This window comes from Ranitomeya imitator, chromosome 1 (genome assembly GCF_032444005.1).
Source record: "Ranitomeya imitator isolate aRanImi1 chromosome 1, aRanImi1.pri, whole genome shotgun sequence".
Taxonomy (NCBI): Eukaryota; Metazoa; Chordata; class Amphibia; order Anura; family Dendrobatidae; genus Ranitomeya; species Ranitomeya imitator.
Genome location: NC_091282.1, coordinates 848,986,148 through 849,010,539, shown reverse-complemented (window position 1 = coordinate 849,010,539; position 24,392 = coordinate 848,986,148). Strand labels below are relative to the sequence as shown.

Sequence of the window (24,392 nt, the reverse complement as noted above, 5' to 3'; positions counted from 1 at the left end):
TTTTTTTTTCAGGGAGACTTTAGAAAAAAAAAAAATAGAATAAAATGATTTTTTCAGGAAGAATTTAGAAACCAAATAAAATAAAATGATTTTTTTCAGGGAGAATTTAGAAAACAAATAAAACAAAAAATAGGCTTTCTATGGCCCACTGAGTGAGAGATGACGCACACAGGAGTCAGGAGTGGCACACAAGCCCAGCGGCCAATATTTATCTCCCACTGATTGATTTATTGATTTTTTCAGGTAGAATTTAGAACCCAAATCAACCAAAAAAATAAATAGGCTTTCTATGGCTCACTATCTGAGAGAGAGAGATGGCACGCTTAGGACTGGCACACAAGCCCAAAGGCCAATATTAATCTCCCTCTTTTTTTTTTTTTTTTCAGGGAAAATTTATAAACCCAATAAAAAAAATAATAAATAGGCTTTCTATGGCCCACTATCTGAGAGAGAGAGATGGCACGCTTAGGACTGGCACACAAGCCCAAAGGCCAATATTAATCTCCCACTTTTTTTTTTTTTTTTTTTCAGGGAAAATTTATAAACCCAATAAAAAAATAATAAATAGGCTTTCTATGGCCCACTATCTGAGAGAGAGAGATGGCACGCTTAGGACTGGCACACAAGCCCAAAGGCCAATATTAATCTCCCTTTTTTTTTCAGGGGGAATTTATAAAACCAAAAAAAAAAAAAAAAAAAGGCTTTCTATGGCCCACTATTTGTGAGAGAGATGGCACGCTCAGGACTGGCACACAAGCCCAGAGGCCAATATTAATCTCCCACTTTTTTTTTTTTTTTCAGGGAAAATTTATAAACCCAATAAAAAAAATAATAAATAGGCTTTCTATGGCCCACTATCTGAGAGAGAGAGATGGCACGCTTAGGACTGGCACACAAGCCCAAAGGCCAATATTAATCTCCCTTTTTTTTTTTCAGGGAGAATTTATAAAACCAAAAAAAATAAAAATAAATAGGCTTTCTATGGCCCACTATTTGTGAGAGAGATGGCACGCTTAGGATTGGCACACAAGCCCAAAGGCCAATATTAATCTCCCACTGATTGAGTTATTGATTTTTTCAGGTAGAATTTAGAACCCAAATAAAGCAAAAAAAAAAAAAATAGGCTTTCTATGGCCCACTGAGTGAGTGATGATGCACACAGGAGTCAGGAGTGGCACACAAGCCCTGAGGCCAATATTTTTCTCCCACTGATTGATGTAGTGATTTTTTCAGGTAGATTTTGGAACCCAAATCAAGCAAAAAAATAAATAGGCTTTCTATGGCCCACTGACTGAGAGATGGCACACACAGGAGTCAGGAGTGGCACACAAGCCCTGAGGCCAATATTTTTCTCCCACTGATTGATGTAGTGATTTTTTAAGGTAGATTTTAGAACCCAAATCAAGCAAAAAAATAAATAGGCTTTCTATGGCCCAATGAGTGAGAGATGGCACAGACAGGGATGGCACTCTAGCAGAAATGCCAATCTTAATCTCCCACAAAAAAAAAAAAAAAAAGGAACGGTCCTTCAATTACTATCTCCCTGCAGTAATCTCAGCCAGGTATGGCAGGCAGCAATAAGGAGTGGACTGATGCACAAATTAAATAAAAAGTGTGGACAAACAAACAAGATAGCTGTGCAGAAAGGAAGGAACAAGAGGATTTGTGCTTTGAAAAAAGCAGTTGGTTTGCACAGCGGCGTACACACAGCAATGCAGCTATCAGGGAGCCTTCTAGGGCAGCCCAATGAGCTACAGCGCTGAGAAAAAAAAAAAAAAAATGTAGCTTCCACTATCCCTGCACACCGAAGGTGGTGTTGGACAGTGCAAATCGCTACAGCACAAGCGGTTTGGTGGTTAATGGACCCTGCCTAACGCTATCCCTACTTCTGACGAAGCGGCAGCAACCTCTCCCTAAGCTCAGATCAGCAGCAGTAAGATGGCGGTCGGCGGGAACGCCCCTTTATAGCCCCTGTGACGCCGCAGACAGCAAGCCAATCACTGCAATGCCCTTCTCTAAGATGGTGGGGACCAGGACCTATGTCATCACGCTGCCCACACTCTGCGTTTACCTTCATTGGCTGAGAAATGGCGCTTTTCGCGTCATTGAAACGCGACTTTGGCGCGAAAGTCGCGTACCGCATGGCCGACCCCGCACAGGGGTCGGATCGGGTTTCATGAAACCCGACTTTGCCAAAAGTCGGCGACTTTTGAAAATGAACGACCCGTTTCGCTCAACCCTAGTCACCACTCCTGTATTTTTCTACCCACTTGTGGTTTTGGCTTATAGATATGCACTGACCACATACTGAAGGTGTGAATGTGGCCTTATACACAGCCTCCACCTGCAGCGCTTCACTCTTCTCTATACACAGCCTCATACTGCAGCAGCTCCTCACTTCTCTCATTTTCCTCCTCACATCTCTATCAATGAGGCGCCTCCCTTTCCCTTAACGTTGTGCCTCACAGGAGCAACTAACTCCATTCTAGACACGACAGAGCTAGATGTGGCTTGTGCCTGCTATGCGGAGTGGGCGTGGCTCGATACATACACACACATATACATTCAAATTTTATATATAAATATATATATATTATATATAATAAATATATATCTATATATATATATATATATATATATATATATATTGAGAGAGAGAGATAGTCTACGAGGGATCTCACCAATCCCCTCAACTGGCACCTCCGTTAGTGAAACACCTCAGTGTGCATGCCAATATCTATTTTTCAAAACTAGTATTTTATTCATTGAAATCCCTGGTGTTTCTTACATCTGAGTTCAGTGGGCGGTCCTGATTGACAGCTATCTATGCATTCAGGGAAGACTGTCAATCACTGTTAGGACCGCCCACTGGACTGCAATATAAACACCAGGGATTTCAATGAATAAAATGTAAGTTTTACTGAAACAATTTTCACAATCTGATCAGCTCCTCCTGCTTTATAACATTCTACGAGCTGATCAGATACCAGTTTGTAATAGTAAAAAAACTTGGCACTCATGGAGCAAGTGAAGTGAAAAAAGAAGGTTCTGTTTATTGTGCATCCAACAAATGTTAAAAGTTTTTGGTCCACAAAAGAATCTTCATCAGAACTGGTTCAGTAGATTACATGCAGAGTTTCAATATTCCATATATAGAAATCCCGTGAAATATTAGTATTCCCGGTGGGGATTAAGATGCCTGGTTGCCAGAGTGGAACCTGGACAAGGTCTAGAGTTTGTCAGCACATGTGAGGTATGCGACCGCCGTCAAGTTTTTTGACCATGCCAAGTTTTTTTTACTATTCTATACGACGGGCTGGATACCCTACTTGGACACCTATAACTATTGCATGAGTGCCGTGTCATTTATCAGATACCAGTTTGAACATTACAGTCTCCCTTTAAATTCTGGAGCAGGTAGCAGGTAGTAATAAGGATAATGTGGGCTACCACCCAAAGTCTAGGGATCCACAGCCTGACTAACACTATTATAATCTTGTGCACAGCCCAGCGAGGCAAAGAGCCAATGATGGCTTCCTGTAGGTCTACTGCCTGCCATAGGCAATTACTTGAGTATAGTAGCTGTACTGCAGGAAATTCTCCATTTGGCACCATCTTTACAACACAGGCAGCACCTACATCATTCAGCATGAAGAAACCAGAAGAGACCAGAACTATTCCTGGAAGTTGTGCCATGCAAGAAGGTAATTTGTTTTTCCGGGCCCTAACCTCAACTTGGTGCTCAGATTCAGAAATAACCCTCCCGATAGCCGATGGCCACGTTCATATGTTCAGTATTTGCTCAGTATTTTACATCAGTATTTGTAACCCAAAACTAAGAATGGATGATAAATGCAAAAGTGGTGACATGTTTCTATTATACTTTTCCTCTGATTGTTCAACAAGTTTTGGCTTACAAATACTCATGTAAAACCCTGACCAATTACTGAACGAGAGAACGTGGCTTATGGCACACTTAGAAGAGATTCCATCTTCTTCTTCAGTCAACCTAACCAAGGAAAAAGCATGGCTGCAAGAGCAACCTCTAAATGAAGCAGGGGTGAAAGCTTAATTCACAACTGAAGCACTTTCTAACTTTCATACCTCAGATAAACCTGCGTTGGTTAGTTCATTTAATGAGGTAGGCTCATCTGTCCTTAGGAGCACACCACTCATCTGCCTCGGCTTCTGTTTGTTGGGAGGCAGTGAGTTCCTGAAGATTGACAGTTCAGATCAGTGGCATGCCACTGCTCTGAACTGTGTGTTTTCCCATGCTGCTAGCAGAGGCATTGATCTGGTTTGCTTCACAGCGGCATTTGTAAGGTAAATAGCAAAGAGCTTGCAAGCATGACCCAGTAACCCAGGCAATGAACAGTAAACTATAGCATGAAAAATTCATTCTTGACAGTATGCAAGTGGAAAGAGCATAATAATTGCAGACGCAGGGGGTACAAATTCGACTGGTCCCGTGGGGAAGGGGTTCACACCTACAGTTGAAACACTATTGTGGGATAGATAGTGATTGCATCCATGCCTGACACTTACCCTTAAGCCATGGGCATATAAGAGGTGCCCAGATGCAGGGCATGTCGACGTCACATCGCAGGCGGGGCTTGTGACGTGATATCCATATGCTTTGCAGCTGCGGGCCGCTGATAGACCTGAGGCTGTGTAGGGAAATGGACCAGCTGAAGTATTCCCCCTGAAGACATCAATGCTGAATGTGAATAATGTTTTGTTCCTGATATGTTTCCTTGTTATAACAACTTTAATTCCCCTGTGGGCAGCAATAATAACTAACGGTCACAAGATGTCACTGTCTAGAATGTAGGTGAAGTTATCTGAGTAACACAGCAGGCATAGAGTTAGTTGAGGGTTAACACCCACCCCAAATTGGGGAGGGGGAAATGAGGGTTATTGCCAAGTTCAGGAAGTGTCAAGTCAGTGAGTGGTGAGCAGTGACAAGTGACAGGCTCAGGACAGGGGCTGCTAAGGACAGCAAGAGCCCACAATCTAGGGGCAGTGGATTGCCAGAGAACCCCTCTGCATGAGTTCTCCCTTTGCCAGCCTGGGAACATCGAGATAGACTTTGGGGCACACTCTTGTGAAGTTGCAGGAGAAACTGGATCTTAAGAGTCGGAGTGAGAAGGAATCCAGATATACTGCTAAAAAAAGGAGAAGATCCCCTAGAGATAGAGAAGACAGTAAAAGGGATGTTCTATGTACAGGTCCTTCTCAAAAAATTAGCATATAGTGTTAAATTTCATTATTTACCATAATGTAATGATTACAATTAAACTTTCATATATTATAGATTCATTATCCACCAACTGAAATTTGTCAGGTCTTTTATTGTTTTAATACTGATGATTTTGGCATACAACTCCTGATAACCCAAAAAACCTGTCTCAATAAATTAGCATATCAAGAAAAGGTTCTCTAAACGACCTATTACCCTAATCTTCTGAATCAACTAATTAACTCTAAACACATGCAAAAGATACCTGAGGCTTTTATAAACTCCCTGCCTGGTTCATTACTCAAAACCCCCATCATGGGTAAGACTAGCGACCTGACAGATGTCAAGAAGGCCATCATTGACACCCTCAAGCAAGAGGGTAAGACCCAGAAAGAAATTTCTCAACAAATAGGCTGTTCCCAGAGTGCTGTATCAAGGCACCTCAATGGTAAGTCTGTTGGAAGGAAACAATGTGGCAGAAAACGCTGTACAACGAGAAGAGGAGACCGGACCCTGAGGAAGATTGTGGAGAAGGACCGATTCCAGACCTTGGGGAACCTGAGGAAGCAGTGGACTGAGTCTGGTGTGGAAACATCCAGAGCCACCGTGCACAGGCGTGTGCAGGAAATGGGCTACAGGTGCCGAAATGGGCTACAGAGAAGCAGCACTGGACTCTTGCTAAGTGGTCCCAAGTACTTTTTTCTGATGAAAGCAAATTTTGCATGTCATTCGGAAATCAAGGTGCCAGAGTCTGGAGGAAGACTGGGGAGAAGGAAATGCCAAAATGCCTGAAGTCCAGTGTCAAGTACCCACAGTCAGTGATGGTGTGGGGTGCCATGTCAGCTGCTGGTGTTGGTCCACTGTGTTTCATCAAGGGCAGGGTCAATGCAGCTAGCTATCAGGAGATTTTGGAGCACTTCATGCTTCCATCGGCTGAAATGCTTTATGGAGATGAAGATTTCATTTTTCAGCACGACCTGGCACCTGCTCACAGTGCCAAAACCACTGGTAAATGGATTACTGACCATGGTATTACTGTGCTCAATTGGCCTGCCAACTCTCCTGACCTGAACCCCATAGAGAATCTGTGGGATATTGTGAAGAGGAAGTTGAGAGACGCAAGACCCAACACTCTGGATGAGCTTAAGGCTGCTATTGAAGCATCCTGGGCCTCCATAACATCTCAGCAGTGTCACAGGCTGATTGCCTCCATGCCACGCCGCATTGAAGCAGTCATTTCTGCCAAAGGATTCCCGACCAAGTATTGAGTGCATAACTGAACATTATTATTTGATGGTTTTTTTGTTTGTTATTAAAAAACACTTTTATTTGATTGGATGGGTGAAATATGCTAATTTATTGAGACAGGTTTTTTGGGTTATCAGGAGTTGTATGCCAAAATCATCAGTATTAAAACAATAAAAGACGTGACAAATTTCAGTTGGTGGATAATGAATCTATAATATATGAAAGTTTAATTGTAATCATTACATTATGGTAAATAATGAAATTTAACATTATATGCTAATTTTTTGAGAAGGACCTGTATATCAAGAACCAGGGCTGAAGTTGTGTCCGGTACCTGTGGAAAAGATGACAACCCATTGGGCCTCATCCGCCACAATTACCTGTAAATACTGCCATTAACCAAGTAAAAATGTGGTTGTTTTTATGAACCTTGAGTCTTCTAGATTGATTGCTCTACTGGTTCCAGAAGAGTGATTCCTGGAGTCAGAAGAGGCCTGCGGCCCTGAAGTAAGTGTGAAGCACCTCACACACTGCAGCACACCGGGACTGCGGCACGTGTTGTCTGTAGGATGCCAAAGCGTGTGGGAACAGAAGCTCACCCACGTCTACCTCGCTTGGGCATCTTAGAGCTGTAGAGAAAGTGCTGGGCAGGGAGCCAACCAGGAAAACGAGGAAGGTGACAGAGATGCTTGGGAGCGGTGACAAATCAGGGTCTTTACTTCCAGGTGAAGGCCACATAGCAATATCAATATTACTATATGGGGCTACATAGAGGAACATTATTACTGTATAAGGGCAAAATAGGGGTCATTATCATTATTATGTCCTCTATGTGGCTCCCATGCTGTAATACTGTCTGCCTACATGTCACCCACACATTAATAGTATCCCACTATGTGGCCTCCCATAGAGTAATATTGCCATTATTGGGTTATTGGGCTCCATACACTAATAATAAATGTATGGGGCCACATAAAATGATATTGTATGGAGGCGCACAAGGTTGGATATTATTAATGTATGTGTGCAAATTAGGGGAATATTTCTATTTATATCGGGGCTACAAAGAGGGACATTACACATGTATGGGAGCATAGGTGGACAATACTACTATAAGGGTACCAAAATATTTGGGGGAAAATGGTGAAATAAGCATTATTACTGTATGTTTGTATTATTACAATACAGTATATATATAATTATCTTACTGCTGTGTTTTTCTGTTGGATTCATATGTTATATTTCTTATGGATTGCTATCACAGACTTTATCAATGTTATTGGGACTCGGGTATCTGATCAATACGCAGGTGGTGTTTGGGGGTCAGGTATAAACTTTGCACTGGGCCCCATCCTTTTTTTCGTAACTGTATGACTATTATTTAGACGTATTACTTAGAAAGTAGGCTTCTTGCTGTGTTTACTGAAATATTTATATATTGTATGTGTACTATTTCTTTTTTTATGGGGGCAAACATGGACTTTTGCAAGGCCATTGAGGATTGGGGCCCATGCATCTGAGCAACATGCTGCTGGCGGTGGTAATAGGTGGGAGCCAAATTTTGCACTGTGATTCATAAGAAACTAGTGCTGCCAATGGTGTAGAGATTTTGGAAATTAGAATTATTATTCAAAGGTAATTTAACAGCATATGATTGTGAGAAGAACGGCTCTGAATCCTGGAGAAGATGGCAGTAGGTGAGTATACTGATACACTCACACTACATTACATGAATATATACACACATTTAATTAATGCAAAACTTAATGGGAGTGTTTCTTTAATACCTAAAGAATGGCTGAAAATGTTAATAAGCAGTAAAACTGCACTAAGCAACAATATTTCTCTATGAAGATGGAAATAACCCATTAAATAATGCTGACTGTGCAGGAGCACAGCGCTGAGCAGTCATGGCTGAACTGTTCAGTTGACTGTTGTTTTGTTACGGACATGAAGAGCAGGGAGCTGTGAAATTATAATGTTATGTCCTGGTTTTACCACTTACTGATACCTACGACACTGACAATTGGGACGGTAACTATAACCCCGGGACTGTTGTGTCTTCAGTTAGATAGGAACCTTTGACCTGATGTTCCATTTAATACTCAAAGACAAACAAGGAGGTATGGCCAGTGTCACCCCTATTAGTGACTGTGCTATTAAGAAAACATGGCTATATTAAAGGATTAATGTCTAGAGGATGGAAAGAGAAGATTACGGCCCCAATTCATCAAGAACGTCATGTGCCTCTGTAAGAATCCTGGCGTAAGATACACATCAGGTCTTCATGAATTAGACCATGTGGCACACCCACTGTTCTGCCCATTTTCATGGAGCTGGGTGAAAGTAGAAAGAAAAAGACAGAACTCTGAAAAATTTCAAAACAAATTACACCAGAATTCTGAATCTAGGCCAAAATCATTTTGTACTTCAGTGATCTATTCTAGAAGGATCACTACAGTGAGAAATGGAGTTTATCAACGGTTTGGACCATCATTCTTGATGACCTTTATGGGAAGTCGTGTATATATATACTGTATATGTCAGTGAGACACACATGTACTGTATATAGTTATATTTAATACAGAGATAGATAGCAGAAAAGACAGTAATTCAATTGCCGGCTTTTGCTATCTCCTTATCAAACCCAACAGGATATGAGACATGGTTTACATACAGTAAATCATTTCATATTCCTTATTTTTTTACATATTCCTCACTAGTAATGTAAGACGTGTCTGTGTGTAAAATTTGGGGGCTCTAGGTGTTAAAATAAAGGGTTAATTCACTGAAAAAATTGGCGTGGGCTCCCGTGCAATTTTCTCCGCCAGAGTGGTAAAGCCAGTGACTGAGGGCAGATATTAATAGCCTAGAGAGGGACCATGGTTATTGGCCCCCCTGGCTAAAAACATCTGCCCCCAGCCACCCCAGAAAAGGCACATCTGTAACATGCGCCTATTCTGGCACTTGGCCACTCTCTTCCCATTCCCGTGTAGCGGTGGGATATGGGGTAATGAAGGGTTAATTTCACCTTGCTATTGTAAGGTGACATTAAGCCAGGTTAGTAATGGAGAGGCGTCAATAAGACACCTATCCATTATTATTCCTATAGTAATAAATATAAATATATATATATATATATATACTGTAGGTGTCTTACTGATATATAGTGTTGAGCGATACCGTCCGATACTTGAAAGTATCGGTATCGGATAGTATCGGCCGATACCCGAAAAATATCGGATATCGCCGATACCGATATCCGATACCAATACAAGTCAATGGGACATCAAGTATCGGAATGTATCCTGATGGTTCCCAGGGTCTGAAGGAGAGGAAACTCTCCTTCAGGCCCTGGGATCCATAGTGAGGTGTAAAATAAAGAATTAAAATAAAAAATATTGATATGCTCACCTCTCCGGCGGCCCCTGGACATCACGCTGGTAACCAGCCGGCTTCTTTCACTCTCATTCACTAAACTCCTAATTCTAGGAATTGGGGACCTGCGAATGACGTCGCGGCTTCTGATTGGTCGCGTGGCGGTCACATGGGCGGCACGCGACCAATCAGAATCCGCGACGTCATTCTCAGGTCCTAAAGGCCCTCATTTTAAACAAAGAAGCCGGCCGGTTACCAGCGTGATGTCCAGGGGCCGCCGGAGAGGTGAGCATATCAATATTTTTTATTTTAATTCTTTATTTTACACATCCCTATGGATCCGATACCGATACCCGATACCACAAAAGTATCGGATCTCGGTATCGGAATTCCGATACCGCAAGTATCGGCCGATACCCGATACTTGCAGTATCGGAATGCTCAACACTACTGATATATATATATATATGTGCGTTTTGAAGAATATTTTGTTGTAAAACGATGTGTAAATGTCAGAGAACTGCTGTATGTAAAAGCTCATGTTAAAATCGCATTGCATACGGATTGCATACGGATGTAATACGGATGTCATACGGATGTTGCGAAAAAAATCGCATGACACTCGCATGATTTACCTCCGTCTTTTTTGTTAAATCGGACGTTTTTTTTTCTCTCAAGTGGAAATGAGCCTTTAGCAAACAACTTGGATGGGCCCACGGCTAGATTAATAATGGGCACAGACCACCACTTTGACTCACACACCAGAAACATGGGCTGGTATTATTAGGCTGCCGTCACACTAGCAGTATTTGGTCAGTATTTTACATCAGTATTTATAAGCCAAAACCAGGAGTGGGTGATAAATGCAGAAGTGGTGCATATGTTTCTATTATACTTTTCCTCTATTTGTTCCACTCCTGGTTTTGGCTACAAATACTGATGTAAAATACTGACCAAATACTGCTAGTGTGACGGCAGCCTTAAAGATGAGCTAGTTGGACCTTTTTGAAGAGAAGATGGACTCAAAATCAACTCCCAAACCTACTGCCATTTTTTCTTGCCAGATGCTTTCTTCAAGAAGTGGAAAAGTAAAGTCTTCATCTTTAAAAAAAACATGACTTATGCAAGACAACATTCTATCGCATGCATCAAAGTACTCCATTGCTTCGCTAGCCAGTAGAGACCTAAAAAGACAAGTCTGCAGTCACTCTATGTAAATCCTCACAGCGCATGCAATGTTTGGTGTGAGGATTCTCCGATGTTTGCATCGGGAAAGGCGGCACGTGACCGCAAGTATGTGATATCCATACTTCTGGCTAGAATCCGATTAGACTGTTTTCGTCGGGCTCAATGCAAATGTATTTCGCAAGGCTGGAAACAGTCTTATAGGATTACTGTTAGTATGAGGTTTATGATTTTCTCTATATACTTCGATTATGCTGTACTGCAGTATTTAGAACGACTGCAGGTTCAAGCCCCAAAGGAACCAAAAATAGAGTAAAAAAAAAAATATATATATATATATATTTTTTTTAGTTAATAAATTATTTCACCATTAAAATAAATAGCCATCAAAATATAAAATTAATTAACCCATATGAAGAAATCCATAAAGTGAAAAAATAACTGAAACACCAGAACTTTGTTCATTTAGTCACTGCAAGTCCAACAAAAAATGCAGTAAGAAGCAATTAACACATCTCATCTACCTAATTGTATGAATAAAAATGGTCTCATCACAAAAAAAACAGGAGAAAACAGAAGCAGAAAATAAAAAATTCACCTGGTCATGAAGGGATTAAAGCCCAGCTTGCTAAATAAGGCTTCTTTCACACTTCCGTCTTTCAAGACGTTGAAATGACGGATCCTGTGCAGATTGTGGAAAACGTGTGCACTGGGCCCATCTTTCTGATGGACCCGTCGAGGCTATGTGCACCTGTTGTGTATGCGTCTTCGCAGCGGTTTTCCGCTGCGAAAACGCATACACAACACGAACCAGGTTAAAAAAAAAAATCGCAGTATTCTCACCTACCGGCGTCCCGCGCAGCGATGCTCCCGGCAGCTAGCGTTCCTAGTAATACATCGCGACTTCTCGCGAGATTTCGCAATGTATTACTAGGAACGCTAGCTGCCGGGAGCATCAGTGACGCTGTGCGGGACGTCGGTAGATGAGAATATTGCGATTTTTTTATATATATATATATATATATTATTTTTAACATTATATCTTGTTACTATTGATGCTGCATAGGCAGCATCAATAGTAAAAAGAGAAAGAGCGAGCGAGAGAGAATTTCCCTGATGGGAAATTCTTCCATGCATGCTCAGTTTGAAAAGACGGGACCCGCTGCTGGATTCCTGCTTTTCACAGTCAGCGATGCATTCCTGCGCCCATAGGCTTGCATTGTAGCCAGTGACGGGCAGCGCAGGATGCGTTGCTGACCGATTTTCTGATGTGCAGAAAAAACATTCCTCTGAACGTTTTCTCTGCCCGACGGACCGTTTTTTTTACGCAGGATCCAGTGCACGATGGATGAAATGGATGACCATCCGTCACAATCCGTCGCTAATACAAGTCTATGAGGAAATGCAGGATCCTGCAAATTTTTTTGCAGGATCCTGCATTCTCAAAAATCGACGGATTGTGACAGGAGCTGAAAGATGAAAGTGTGAAAGAGGTCTAAGGCTTCTTTCACACTTCCGTCGGTACGGGGCTGTCACGAAGCGTCGGCGCGACGTACTGACGGACGTTGTGAAAATTTGGCAACACGTGGGCAGCGGATGCAGTTTTTCAACGCATCCGCTGCCCATTCAAAAGTCCCGGGGAGAAGGGGGCGGAGTTCCGGCCACGCATGCGCGGTAGGAAATGCAGGACCTGACGTACGAAAAAACGTTCCCTTGAACGTTTTTTTTCGTGACGACGGTCCGCCAAAAACACGACGCATCCAGTGCACGACGGACGTGACGTATGGCCATATGTCACGATCCGTCGGCAATAAAAGTCTATGGGAAAAAAATGCATCCTGCGGGCACATTTGCAGGATGCGTTTTTTTCCCCAAACTACGCACTGCGACGGAGGACAAATGACGGAAGTGTGAAAGAAGCCTAACCTGTTGCAACGAAGGGTTAGTATTTGGCCTGTACATTCCACAATGTGAATACGCACAATCTACATTTTCCTACCTCTTGCTTTCCTTTCATTCGGCACACATGTATGTCTTGATGATTGGATTTCCAGATAAATTTCTGTGTATAGATCAAAGAGCAACAATACAATCAGACTCACGATAATACAACAAAACTAAGTACATTATACAAGATGGCTAAAATCTCAGAGGCAGAGGCATTTTATAAAGGATGCAGAAAATCTGTACTAAACTGTACTGCATTATAAGGTTACGTTCCCATGATGAGCTTTTGGTGAGTTTTTGATGCTGCAGAATTTCGGCACCATTTCTGCACCTGCACTTGCGGTTTCTCATTGTGTTTTTGTTTTTTTTACATGCATTTTTATTGCGTTTTTGACGTTGCATTTTTTTGTCTCTTGGTGCATCATTCTTTAAATAAAGCTGCTTTGTTTTTGATACTTCCTGGTATTTGGCTTTGACAAAACTTTATTGATGTACTTAGGCGGATTACATGCGGTTAATGTGTAAACACACGAGTGTTTTTACCTGCGGATTTTCTGCATCTAATGCAAGTCTATGGGGAAAATCCACATAGAAAACTCAGTGCACCCTCAAGAGAAACTGACATGCTGCGGATACGCAAACAACGAAACTGGAAAAGAAACCAAAGCCAAGAGGGTCTTAACTTGTAACAAAATGGTGGCAAAGGAAAGGGATCCACTCACCTTATATAGTTGCTACAGAGCAACATGTAACTGCAACTGCAAGTAACCTATCAACTATATAATTGTCTAAGGGTCACTTCCGTCTTTCTGTCTGTCCTTCTGTCTGTCTTTCTGTCACAGATATTCATTGGTCGCGGCCTCTGTCTGTCATGGAATCCAAGTCGCTGATTGGTTGTGGCAAAATGCCCACAACCATTGCCACGACCAAACAGCGATGCCCGCAGTCCAGCGGCATTATGGCCGCTCTTTCCTCCCCGCAGTCGGTCAGTGCCCGCTCCATACTTCCCTCCAGTCAGCCCCCACACAGGGTTAATGCCAGCGTTACCGGACCGTGGTGTAACGCCTCCGGTTACGCAGCTATTAACCCTGTGTGACCAACTTTTTACTATTGATGCTGCATATGCAGCATCAATAGTAAAGCGATCTAATGTTAAAATTAGTAATAATAATAAAAAAAAACCTTATTCTCACCCTCTGCCGTCGCGCCCTCTCCTTGGCACTGCAAGCGGCAGCTTCCGCTTCCAAAGATGCTATGGGAGAAAGACCTTCAATGACGTCACGGTCATGTGACTGCGACGTCATCACAGGTCCTGCCCTCATACCAATCCTGGGACTGGAATCTGCCGGGTGCACCGCACACAAGCGCCGGAACTACAACGGGCTCTTCGGAAGGTGAGTATATGTTTCTTTTTTCTTTTTTAACCTGTTACATACGTTCCTGGGCAATATACTACGTAGCTGGGCAATATACTACGTGGCTCTGTGCTGTATACTACGTCGCTGTGCAATATACTATGTGGCTGGGCAATATACTACGTGGCTGGGCAATATACTACGTCTCTGTGCAATATACTACGTGACTGGGCAATATACTACGTCGCTGGGCAATATAATACGTTGCTGGGCAATATACTACGTGGCTCTGTGCTGTATACTACGTCGCTGTACAATAAACTACGTGGCTCTGTGCTGTATACTACATAGTAACATAGTAACATAGTTAGTAAGGCCGAAAAAAGACATTTGTCCATCCAGTTCAGCCTATATTCCATCATAATAAATCCCCAGATCTACGTCCTTCTACAGAACCTAATAATTGTATGATACAATATTGTTCTGCTCCAGGAAGACATCCAGGCCTCTCTTGAACCCTTCGACTGAGTTCGCCATCACCACTTCCTCAGGCAAGCAATTCCAGATTCTCACTGCCCTAACAGTAAAGAATCCTCTTCTATGTTGGTGGAAAAACCTTCTCTCCTCCAGACGCAAAGAATGCCCCCTTGTGCCCGTCACCTTCCTTGGTATAAACAGATCGTCAGCGAGATATTTGTATTGTCCCCTTATATACTTATACATGGTTATTAGATCGCCCCTCAGTCGTCTTTTTTCTAGACTAAATAATCCTAATTTCGCTAATCTATCTGGGTATTGTAGTTCTCCCATCTCCTTTATTAATTTTGTTGCCCTCCTTTGTACTCTCTCTAGTTCCATTATATCCTTCCTGAGCACCGGTGCCCAAAACTGGACACAGTACTCCATGTGCGGTCTAACTAGGGATTTGTACAGAGGCAGTATAATGCTCTCATCATGTGTATCCAGACCTCTTTTAACCCCTTCATGACCCAGCCTATTTTGACCTTAAAGACCTTGCCGTTTTTTGCAATTCTGACCAGTGTCCCTTCATGAGGTAATAACTCAGGAACGCTTCAATGGATCCTAGCGGTTCTGAGATTGTTTTTTCGTGACATATTGGGCTTCATGTTAGTGGTAAATTTAGGTCAATAAATTCTGTGTTTATTTGTGATAAAAACGGAAATTTGGCGAAAATTTTGAAAATTTCGCAATTTTCACATTTTGAATTTTTATTCTGTTAAACCAGAGAGTTATGTGACACAAAATAGTTAATAAATAACATTTCCCACACGTCTACTTTACATCAGCACAATTTTGGAAACAAAATTTTTTTTTGCTAGGAAGTTATAAGGGTTAAAATTTGACCAGCGATTTCTCATTTTTACAACGAAATTTACAAAACCATTTTTTTTAGGGACCACCTCACATTTGAAGTCAGTTTGAGGGGTCTATATGGCTGAAAATACCCAAAACAAGGTGCACAAAACCACATTCAAGAAGTTTATTAACCCTTCAGGTGCTTCACAGCAGCAGAAGCAACATGGAAGGAAAAAATGAACATTTAACTTTTTAGTCACAAAAATGATTTTTCAGCAACAATTTTTTTATTTTCCCAATGGTAAAAGGAGAAACTGAACCACGTACGTTGTTGTCCAATTTGTCCTGAGTACGCTGATACCTCATATGTGGGGGTAAACCACTGTTTGGGCGCACGGCAGGGCTTGGAAGGGAAGGAGCGCCATTTGACTTTTTGAATGAAAAATTGGCTGCACTCTTTAGCGGACACCATGTCACATTTGGAGAGCCCCCGTGTGCCTAAAAATTGGAGCTCCCCCACAAGTGACCCCATTTTGGAAACTAGACGCCCCAAGGAACTTATCTAGATGCATAGTGAGCCCTTTAAACCCCCAGGTGCTTCACAAATTGATCCGTAAAAATGAAAAAGTACTTTTTTTTCACAAAAAAATTCTTTTAGCCTCAATTTTTTCATTTTCACATGGACAACAGGATAAAATGGATCCTAAAATTTGTTTGGCAATTTCTCCTGAGTACACCGATACTTCACATGTGGGGGTAAACCACTGTTTGGGCACATGGTAAGGCTCGGAAGGGAAGGAGCGCCATTTGACTTTTTGAATGAAAAATTATCTCCATCGTTAGCGGACACCATGTCGCGTTTGGAGAGACCCTGTGTGCTTAAACATTGGAGCTCCCCCACAAGTGACCCCATTTTGGAAACTGGACCCCCCAAGGAACTTATCTAGATGCCTAGTGAGCACTTTAAACCCTCAGGTGCTTCACAAATTGATCCGTAAAAATGAAAAAGTACTTTTTTTTCACAAAAAATTTATTTTCGCCTCAATTTTTTCATTTTCACATGGGCAATAAGATAAAATGGATCCTAAAATTTGTTGAGCAATTTCTCCCGAGTACGCCGATACCTCATATGTGGGGGTAAACCACTGTTTGGGCACACGGCAGGGCTCGGAAGGGAAGGCGCGCCTTTTAACTTTTTGAATGGAAAATTAGCTCCAATTGTTAGCGGACACCATGTCGCATTTGGAGAGCCCCTGTGTGCCTATGCAATGGAGCTCCCCCACAAGTGACCCCATTTTGGAAACTAGACCCCCCAAGGAACTTATCTAGATGCATACTGAGCACTTTAAACCCCCAGGTGCTTCACAGAAGTTTATAATGCAGAGCCATGAAAATAAAAAATAATTTTTCTTTTCTCAAAAATGATTTTTTAGCCTGGAATTTCCTATTTTGCCAATGGTAATAGGAGAAATTGGACCACAAATGTTGTTGTCCAGTTTGTCCTGAGTATGCAGATACCCCATATGTGGGGGTAAACCACTGTTTGGGCGCACGGCAGGGCTCAGAAGGGAAGGCACGCCATTTGGCTTTTTAAATGGAAAATTATCTCCAATCATTAGCGGACACCATGTCGCGTTTGGAGAGCCCCTGTGTGCCTAAACATTGGAGATCCCCCACAAATTACCCCATTTTGGAAACTAGACCCCCAAAGGAACTAATCTAGATGTGTAGTGAGCACTTTGAACCCTCAAGTGCTTCACAGAAGTTTATAACGCAGAGCCATGAAAATAAAAAAAAAAAATTATTTTCTCAAAAATGAATTTTAGCCCGCAATTTTTTATTTTCCCAAGGGTAACAGGAGAAATTTGACCCCAAAAGTTGTTGTCCAGTTTCTCCTGAGTACGCTGATACCCCATATGTGGGGGTAAACTACTGTTTAGGCACATGCTGGGGCTCGGAAGTGAAGTAGTGACGTTTTGAAATGCAGACTTTGATGGAATGCTCTGTGGGCGTCACTTTGCGTTTGCAGAGCCCCTGATGTGGCTAAACAGTAGAAACCCCCCACAAGTGACCCCATTTTGGAAACTAGACCCCGAAAGGAACTTATCTAGATGTGAGGTGAGCACTTTGAACCCCCAAGTGCTTCACGGAAGTTCATAACACAGAGCAGTGAAAATAATAAATACGTTTTCTTTCCTCAAAAATAATTTTTTAGCCCAGAATTTTTTATTTTCCCAAGGGTTACAGGAGAAATTGGACCACAAAAGTTGTTGTCCAGTTTCTCCTGAGTACGCTGATACCCCATGTGTGGGGGTAAACCACTGTTTGGGCACACGTGGGGGCTCAGAAGGGAAGTAGTGACTTTTGAAATGCAGACTTTGATGGAATGGTCTGCGGGCGTCACGTTGCGTTTGCAGAGCCCCTGGTGTGCCTAAACAGTACAAACCCCCCACAAGTGACCCCATTTTGGAAACTAGACCCCCCAAGGAACTTATCTAGATATGTGGTGAGCACTTTGAACCCCCAAGTGCTTCACAGACGTTTACAACGCAGAGCCGTGAAAATAAAAAATCATTTTTCTTTCCTCAAAAATGATGTTTTAGCAAGCATTTTTTTATTTTCTCAAGGGTAACAGGAGAAATTGGACCCCAGTAATTGTTGCGCAGTTTGTCCTGAGTATGCTGGTACCCCATATGTGGGGGTAAACCACTGTTTGGGCACACGTCGGGGTTCGGAAGTGAGGGAGCACCATTTGAATTTTTGAATACAAGATTGGCTGGAATCAATGGTGGCGCCATGTTGCGTTTGGAGACCCCCTGAAGTGCCTAAACAGTGGAAACCCCTCAATTCTACCTCCAACACACCCCTAACCCTTATCCCAACTGTAGCCGTAACCCTAATCACAACCCTAACCCCAACACACCCCTAACCACAACCCTAACCCCAACACACCCCTAACCCTAACCACAACCCTAATTCCAACCCTAACCCTAAGGCTATGTGCCCACGTTGCGGATTCGTATGAGATTTTTCAGCACCATTTTTGAAAAATCCGCGGGTAAAAGGCACTGCGTTTTACCTGTGGATTTACCGTGGATTTCCAGTGTTTTTTGTGCGGATTTCACCTGTGGATTCCTATTGAGGAACAGGTGTAAAACGCTGCGGAATCCGCACAAAGATTTGGCATGCTGCGGAAAATACAACGCAGCGTTCCCGCGCGGTATTTTCTGCACCATGGGCACAGCGGATTTGGTTTTCCATATGTTTACATGGTACTGTAAACCTGATGGAACACTGCTGCGGATCCGCAGCGGCCAATCCGCACCGTGTGCACATAGCCTAATTCTAAAGGTATGTGCACACGCTGCGGAAAACGCTGCGGATCCGCAGCAGTTTCCCATGAGTTTACAGTTCAATGTGAACCTATGGGAACCAAAAATCGCTGTACACATGCTGCGGAAAAACTGCACGGAAACGCAGCGGTTTACATTCCTCACTTCTTTCTGCGGATTCCGCAGCGGTTTTACAACTGCTCAAATAGAAAATCGCTGTTGTAAAACCGCAGTGAAATGCGCAGAAAAACCGCGGTAAATCCACGATAAATCGGCAGCGGTTTAGCACTGTGGATTTTTCAAATCTGCTGCGGAAAAATCCGCATAGGACCAGAATACGTGTGCACATACCGAAACCCTAACCCTAGCCCTAACCCTAGCCCTAACCCTAGCCCTAACCCTACCCCTAACCCTAACCCTACCCCTAACCCTAACCCTAGCCCTAACCCTACCCCTAACCCTAACCCTAACCCTACCCCTACCCCTAACCCTACCCCTAACCCTACCCCTAACCCTAACCCTAGTTCTTACCCCAACCTTAGTGAAAAAAAAAAAATTCTTTATTTTTTTTTTATTGTCCCTATCTATGGGGGTGACAAAGGGGGGGGTCATTTACTATTTTTTTTATTTTGATCACTGAGATAGGTTATATCTCAGTGATCAAAATTCACTCTGGAACGAATCTGCCGGCCGGCAGATTCGGCGGGCGCACTGCACATGCGCCCGCCATTTTGGAAGATGGCGGCGCCCAGGAAAGAAGACGGACGGACCTCGGGCGGCCAGGTAAGTATAAGGGGGGGGGGGAGATCAGGGCACGGGGGGGCGTCGGAGCACGGGGGGGTGGATCGGATCATGGGGGGGTGGATCGGAACACGGGAGGGAGGATTGGAGCACGGGGAAGGATTGGAGCACAGGGTGAGGGATCGCTGTGCGGGGGGGTGGATCGGAGCACGGGGGGTCGCTGTGTGCGGGGGGTGGGATCGGAGTGCGGGGGGGTTTGATTGGAGCGCGGGGGGTGTGATTGGTGCACGGGCAAGCGGACAGGAGGACGGGGGAGCGGAGCACAGGACGGAGGGGAGCGGACCACAGATCGGGGGGCTGGGGGGGCGATTGGAGGAGTGGGGTGGGTGCACATAAGTGTTTCCAGCCATGGCCGATGATATTGCAGCATCGGCCATGGCTGGATTGTAATATTTCACCAGTTTTTTAGGTGAAATATTACAAATCGCTCTGATTGGCAGTTTCACTTTCAACAGCCAATCAGAGCGATCGTAGCCACGAGGGGGTGAAGCCACCCCCCCTGGGCTAAACTACCACTCCCCCTGTCCCTGCAGATCGGGTGAAATGGGAGTTAACCCTTTCACCCGGCCTGCAGGGACGCGATCTTTCCATGACGCATATGCTGCGTCATGGGTCGGAATGGCACCGACTTTCATGACGCAGCGTATGCGTCAAAGGTCGGGAAGGGGTTAATGCACCCCATGATCCTGTTTGCCTTGGCAGCTGCTGCCTGGCACTGGCTGCTCCAGGTATGTTTATCATTAACTAGGATCCCCAAGTCCTTCTCCCTGTCAGATTTACCCAGTGGTTTCCCGTTCAGTGTGTAATGGTGATATTGATTCCTTCTTCCCATGTGTATAACCTTACATTTATCATTGTTAAACCTCATCTGCCACCTTTCAGCCCAAGTTTCCAACTTATCCAGATCCATCTGTAGCAGAATACTATCTTCTCTTGTATTAACTGCTTTACATAGTTTTGTATCATCTGCAAATATCGATATTTTACTGTGTAAACCTTCTACCAGATCATTAATGAATATGTTGAAGAGAACAGGTCCCAATACCGACCCCTGCGGTACCCCACTGGTCACAGCGACCCAGTTAGAGACTATACCATTTATAACCACCCTCTGCTTTCTATCACTAAGCCAGTTACTAACCCATTTACACACATTTTCCCCCAGACCAAGCATTCTCATTTTGTGTACCAACCTCTTGTGCGGCACCGTATGAAACGCTTTGGAAAAATCGAGATATACCACGTCCAATGACTCACCGTGGTCCAGCCTATAGCTTACCTCTTCATAAAAACTGATTAGATTGGTTTGACAGGAGCGATTTCTCATAAACCCATGCTGATATGGAGTTAAACAGTTATTCTCATTGAGATAATCCAGAATAACATCCCTCAGAAACCCTTCAAATATTTTACCAACAATAGAGGTTAGACTTACTGGCCTATAATTTCCAGGTTCACTTTTAGAGCCCTTTTTGAATATTGGCACCACATTTGCTATGCGCCAGTCCTGCGGAACAGACCCCGTCGCTATAGAATCCCTAAAAATAAGAAATAATGGTTTATCTATTACATAACTTAGTTCTCTTAGTACTCGTGGGTGTATGCCATCCGGACCCGGAGATTTATCTATTTTAATCTTATTTAGCCGGTTTCGCACCTCTTCTTGGGTTAGATTGGTGACCCTTAATATAGGGTTTTCATTGTTTCTTGGGATTTCACCTAGCATTTCATTTTCCACCGTGAATACCGTGGAGAAGAAGGTGTTTAATATGTTAGCTTTTTCCTCGTCTTCTACAACCATTCTTTCCTCACTATCTTTTAAGGGGCCTACATTTTCAGTTTTTATTCTTTTACTATTGATATAGTTGAAGAACAGTTTGGGATTAGTTTTACTCTCCTTAGCAATGTGCTTCTCTGTTTCCTTTTTGGCAGCTTTAATTAGTTTTTTAGATAAAGTATTTTTCTCCCTACGTCGCTGTGCAATATGCTACGTAGCTGTGCAATATACTACGTCTCTGTGCAATATACTACGTGACTGGGCAATATACTACGTCGCTGGGCAATATACTACGTCGCTGGGCAATATACTACGTGGCTCTGTGCTGTATACTACGTCGCTGGGCAATATACTACGTGGCTCTGTGCTGTATACTACGTTGCTGTGCAATATACTACGTGGCTGGGCAATATACTGCGTGACTGGGCAATATACTACGTGGCTCTGTGCTCTATACTACGTCGCTGTGCAATATACTACGTGACTGGCCAATATACTACATCGATGTGCAATATACTACGTGGCTGGGCAATATACTACGTCGCTGGGCAATATACTATGTCGCTGGGCAATATACTACGTGACTGGGCAATATACTACGCGAGTGGGCAATATAGTACGTAGCTGGGCAATATACTACGTGACTGGGCAATATACTACATGAGTGGGCAATATAGTACGTAGCTGGGCAATATACTACGTCGCTGGGCAATATACTACGTCGCTGGGCAATATACTACGTGGCTCTGTGCTGTATACTATGTCGCTGTGCAATATACTACGTGGCTCTGTGCTGTATACTACGTCGCTGTGCAATATACTACATGACTGGCCAATATACTACGTGGCTGGGCAATATACTACGTGGCTCTGTGCTGTATACTATGTGACTGTGCAATATACTACGTGGCTGTGCAATATACTGCGTCTCTGTGCAATATACTACGTGACTGGGCAATATACTACGTCGCTGGGCAATATACTATGTCGCTGGGCAATATACTACGTGACTGGGCAATATACTACGTGAGTGGGCAATATAGTACGCAGCTGGGCAATATACTACGTGACTGGGCAATATAGTACATGGCTGAGCAATATAGTACGTGGCTGGGCAATATACTACGTGGCTGGGCAATATACTACGTGGCTGGCCAATATACTACGTGGCTAGGCAATATACTACGTGGCTGGGCAATATAGTACGTGACTGGGCAATATAGTACGTGGCTGGGCAATATTCTACGTGGCTGGGCAATATTCTACGTGGCTGGGCAATATACTACGTGACTGGGCAATATACTACGTGACTGGGCAATATACTACGTGGACATGCATATTCTAGAATACCCGATGCATTAGAATCGGGCCACCATCTAGTATTAAATAAGTGATGTAGACATGGTGTAGAAATTCTGCAGCGTCAAAAACTGACCAAAAGCTCATCGTAAGACTCAGTCCTTTATTCATTGAACACAGCATAGGGTTGGACCCAAATATTTTTTGCTAATAATTATTCGGATGTACCGTAAGTGCATCAGGGCAAATTAACACTATAAATAAGAATTGTGAAATGGTGCAGGATATTTTGAAACTGTAGAAATAAAGACTATTATTATTCGCTTTTATGTAAATGTAAGCAAGATAAATCAAAACAGAAGTATTTGTAATTTGTCAAACCTCGAGACTAAGGCTACTTTCACACTAGCGTCGTTTGGCCTCCGTCGCAATGCGTCGTTTTGGAGAAAAAACGCATCCTGCAAAGTTGCCCGCAGGATGCGTTTTTCTCCATAGACTTTCATTAGCGATGCATTGCGACGGATTGCCACGCGTCGTGTTTTGGCGGACCGTCGGCACAAAAAAACGCTACATGTAACTCTTTTTGTGCGTCATGTCCGCCATTTCCGACCGCGAATGCGACGGGCCCGTACCGACGCTAGTGTGAAAGTAGCCTAATTCATTAAGGTGCTTATACCAGAAATCTGACGAAAACACCTTAGCAAGTCACAATATTCTTGCGCACCTCAGCAGTCATGCAAAAATATTGCAACTTTTGCAGATCACACGCCATTCCCGGCCAGCTATGCCAATATGGTAGTGCCATGGGCGTGATGGGGCGTGGTTATGTTCACCCATCAAATTCAGCCTAAGGTATGCCACTACAGTGACATAGTACATTTCTGGCAACGATGCATGCTCGGTGCCAGACGCGCCTGATTCTAGGGGTAACTTGGAAACATATTTTTGCACAGGAGAAAAAAATGCCCCGCTCATGGTAATAACGGACACATAGATCAAAAACAGGGATTTTTGTGTTACTCACCGTAAAATCCTTTTCTCCGAGTCGTTCATTGGGGGACACCGGACTGTGGGTGTATGCTACTGCCGCCAGGAGGCTGACACTAAGTAGGTATAAAAAAAAAAAAAAGTTAGCTCCTCCTCCATAGGATACACCTTGCCACTGGCCCTGACAGCTCCAGTTTGGTGCACAAGCAGTAGGAGATAGAGAAAACAAAACAGCATTAGAGCAAAGACAACATGTCTAGAATAATACTACAGTCTGAACAACCCCATAGACAAATAAAATGAATAGGGAGGGAGCTGTGTCCCCCAATGAACGACTCGGAGAAAAGGATTTTACGGTGAGTAACACAAAAATCCCTGTTTCTCCATCGTCTCATTGGGGGACACAGGACTGTGGGATGTCCCAAAGCAGTCCCAGGGTGGGAAGAAGACTGACTGGAAGAAAACCCCTAGGCACTTACCGCCTATAGGTGTGATACCGCAGCCTGAAGAATTTTCCTTCCCAAACT

The 24,392-nt window shown here is 43.3% G+C and overlaps 1 protein-coding gene across 1 annotated transcript in view; it reads right to left on the bottom strand.

Moving 5' to 3' along the window:
* Positions 1–24,392, bottom strand: part of SEMA6B (semaphorin 6B) — a 170,250-nt gene that overhangs the window by 80,751 nt on the left and 65,107 nt on the right. The window contains exon 5 of the mRNA XM_069741317.1: positions 13,050–13,112. Coding sequence (XP_069597418.1) covers positions 13,050–13,112 — 63 coding nt within the window. The remainder of the gene's footprint in view (positions 1–13,049; positions 13,113–24,392) is intronic.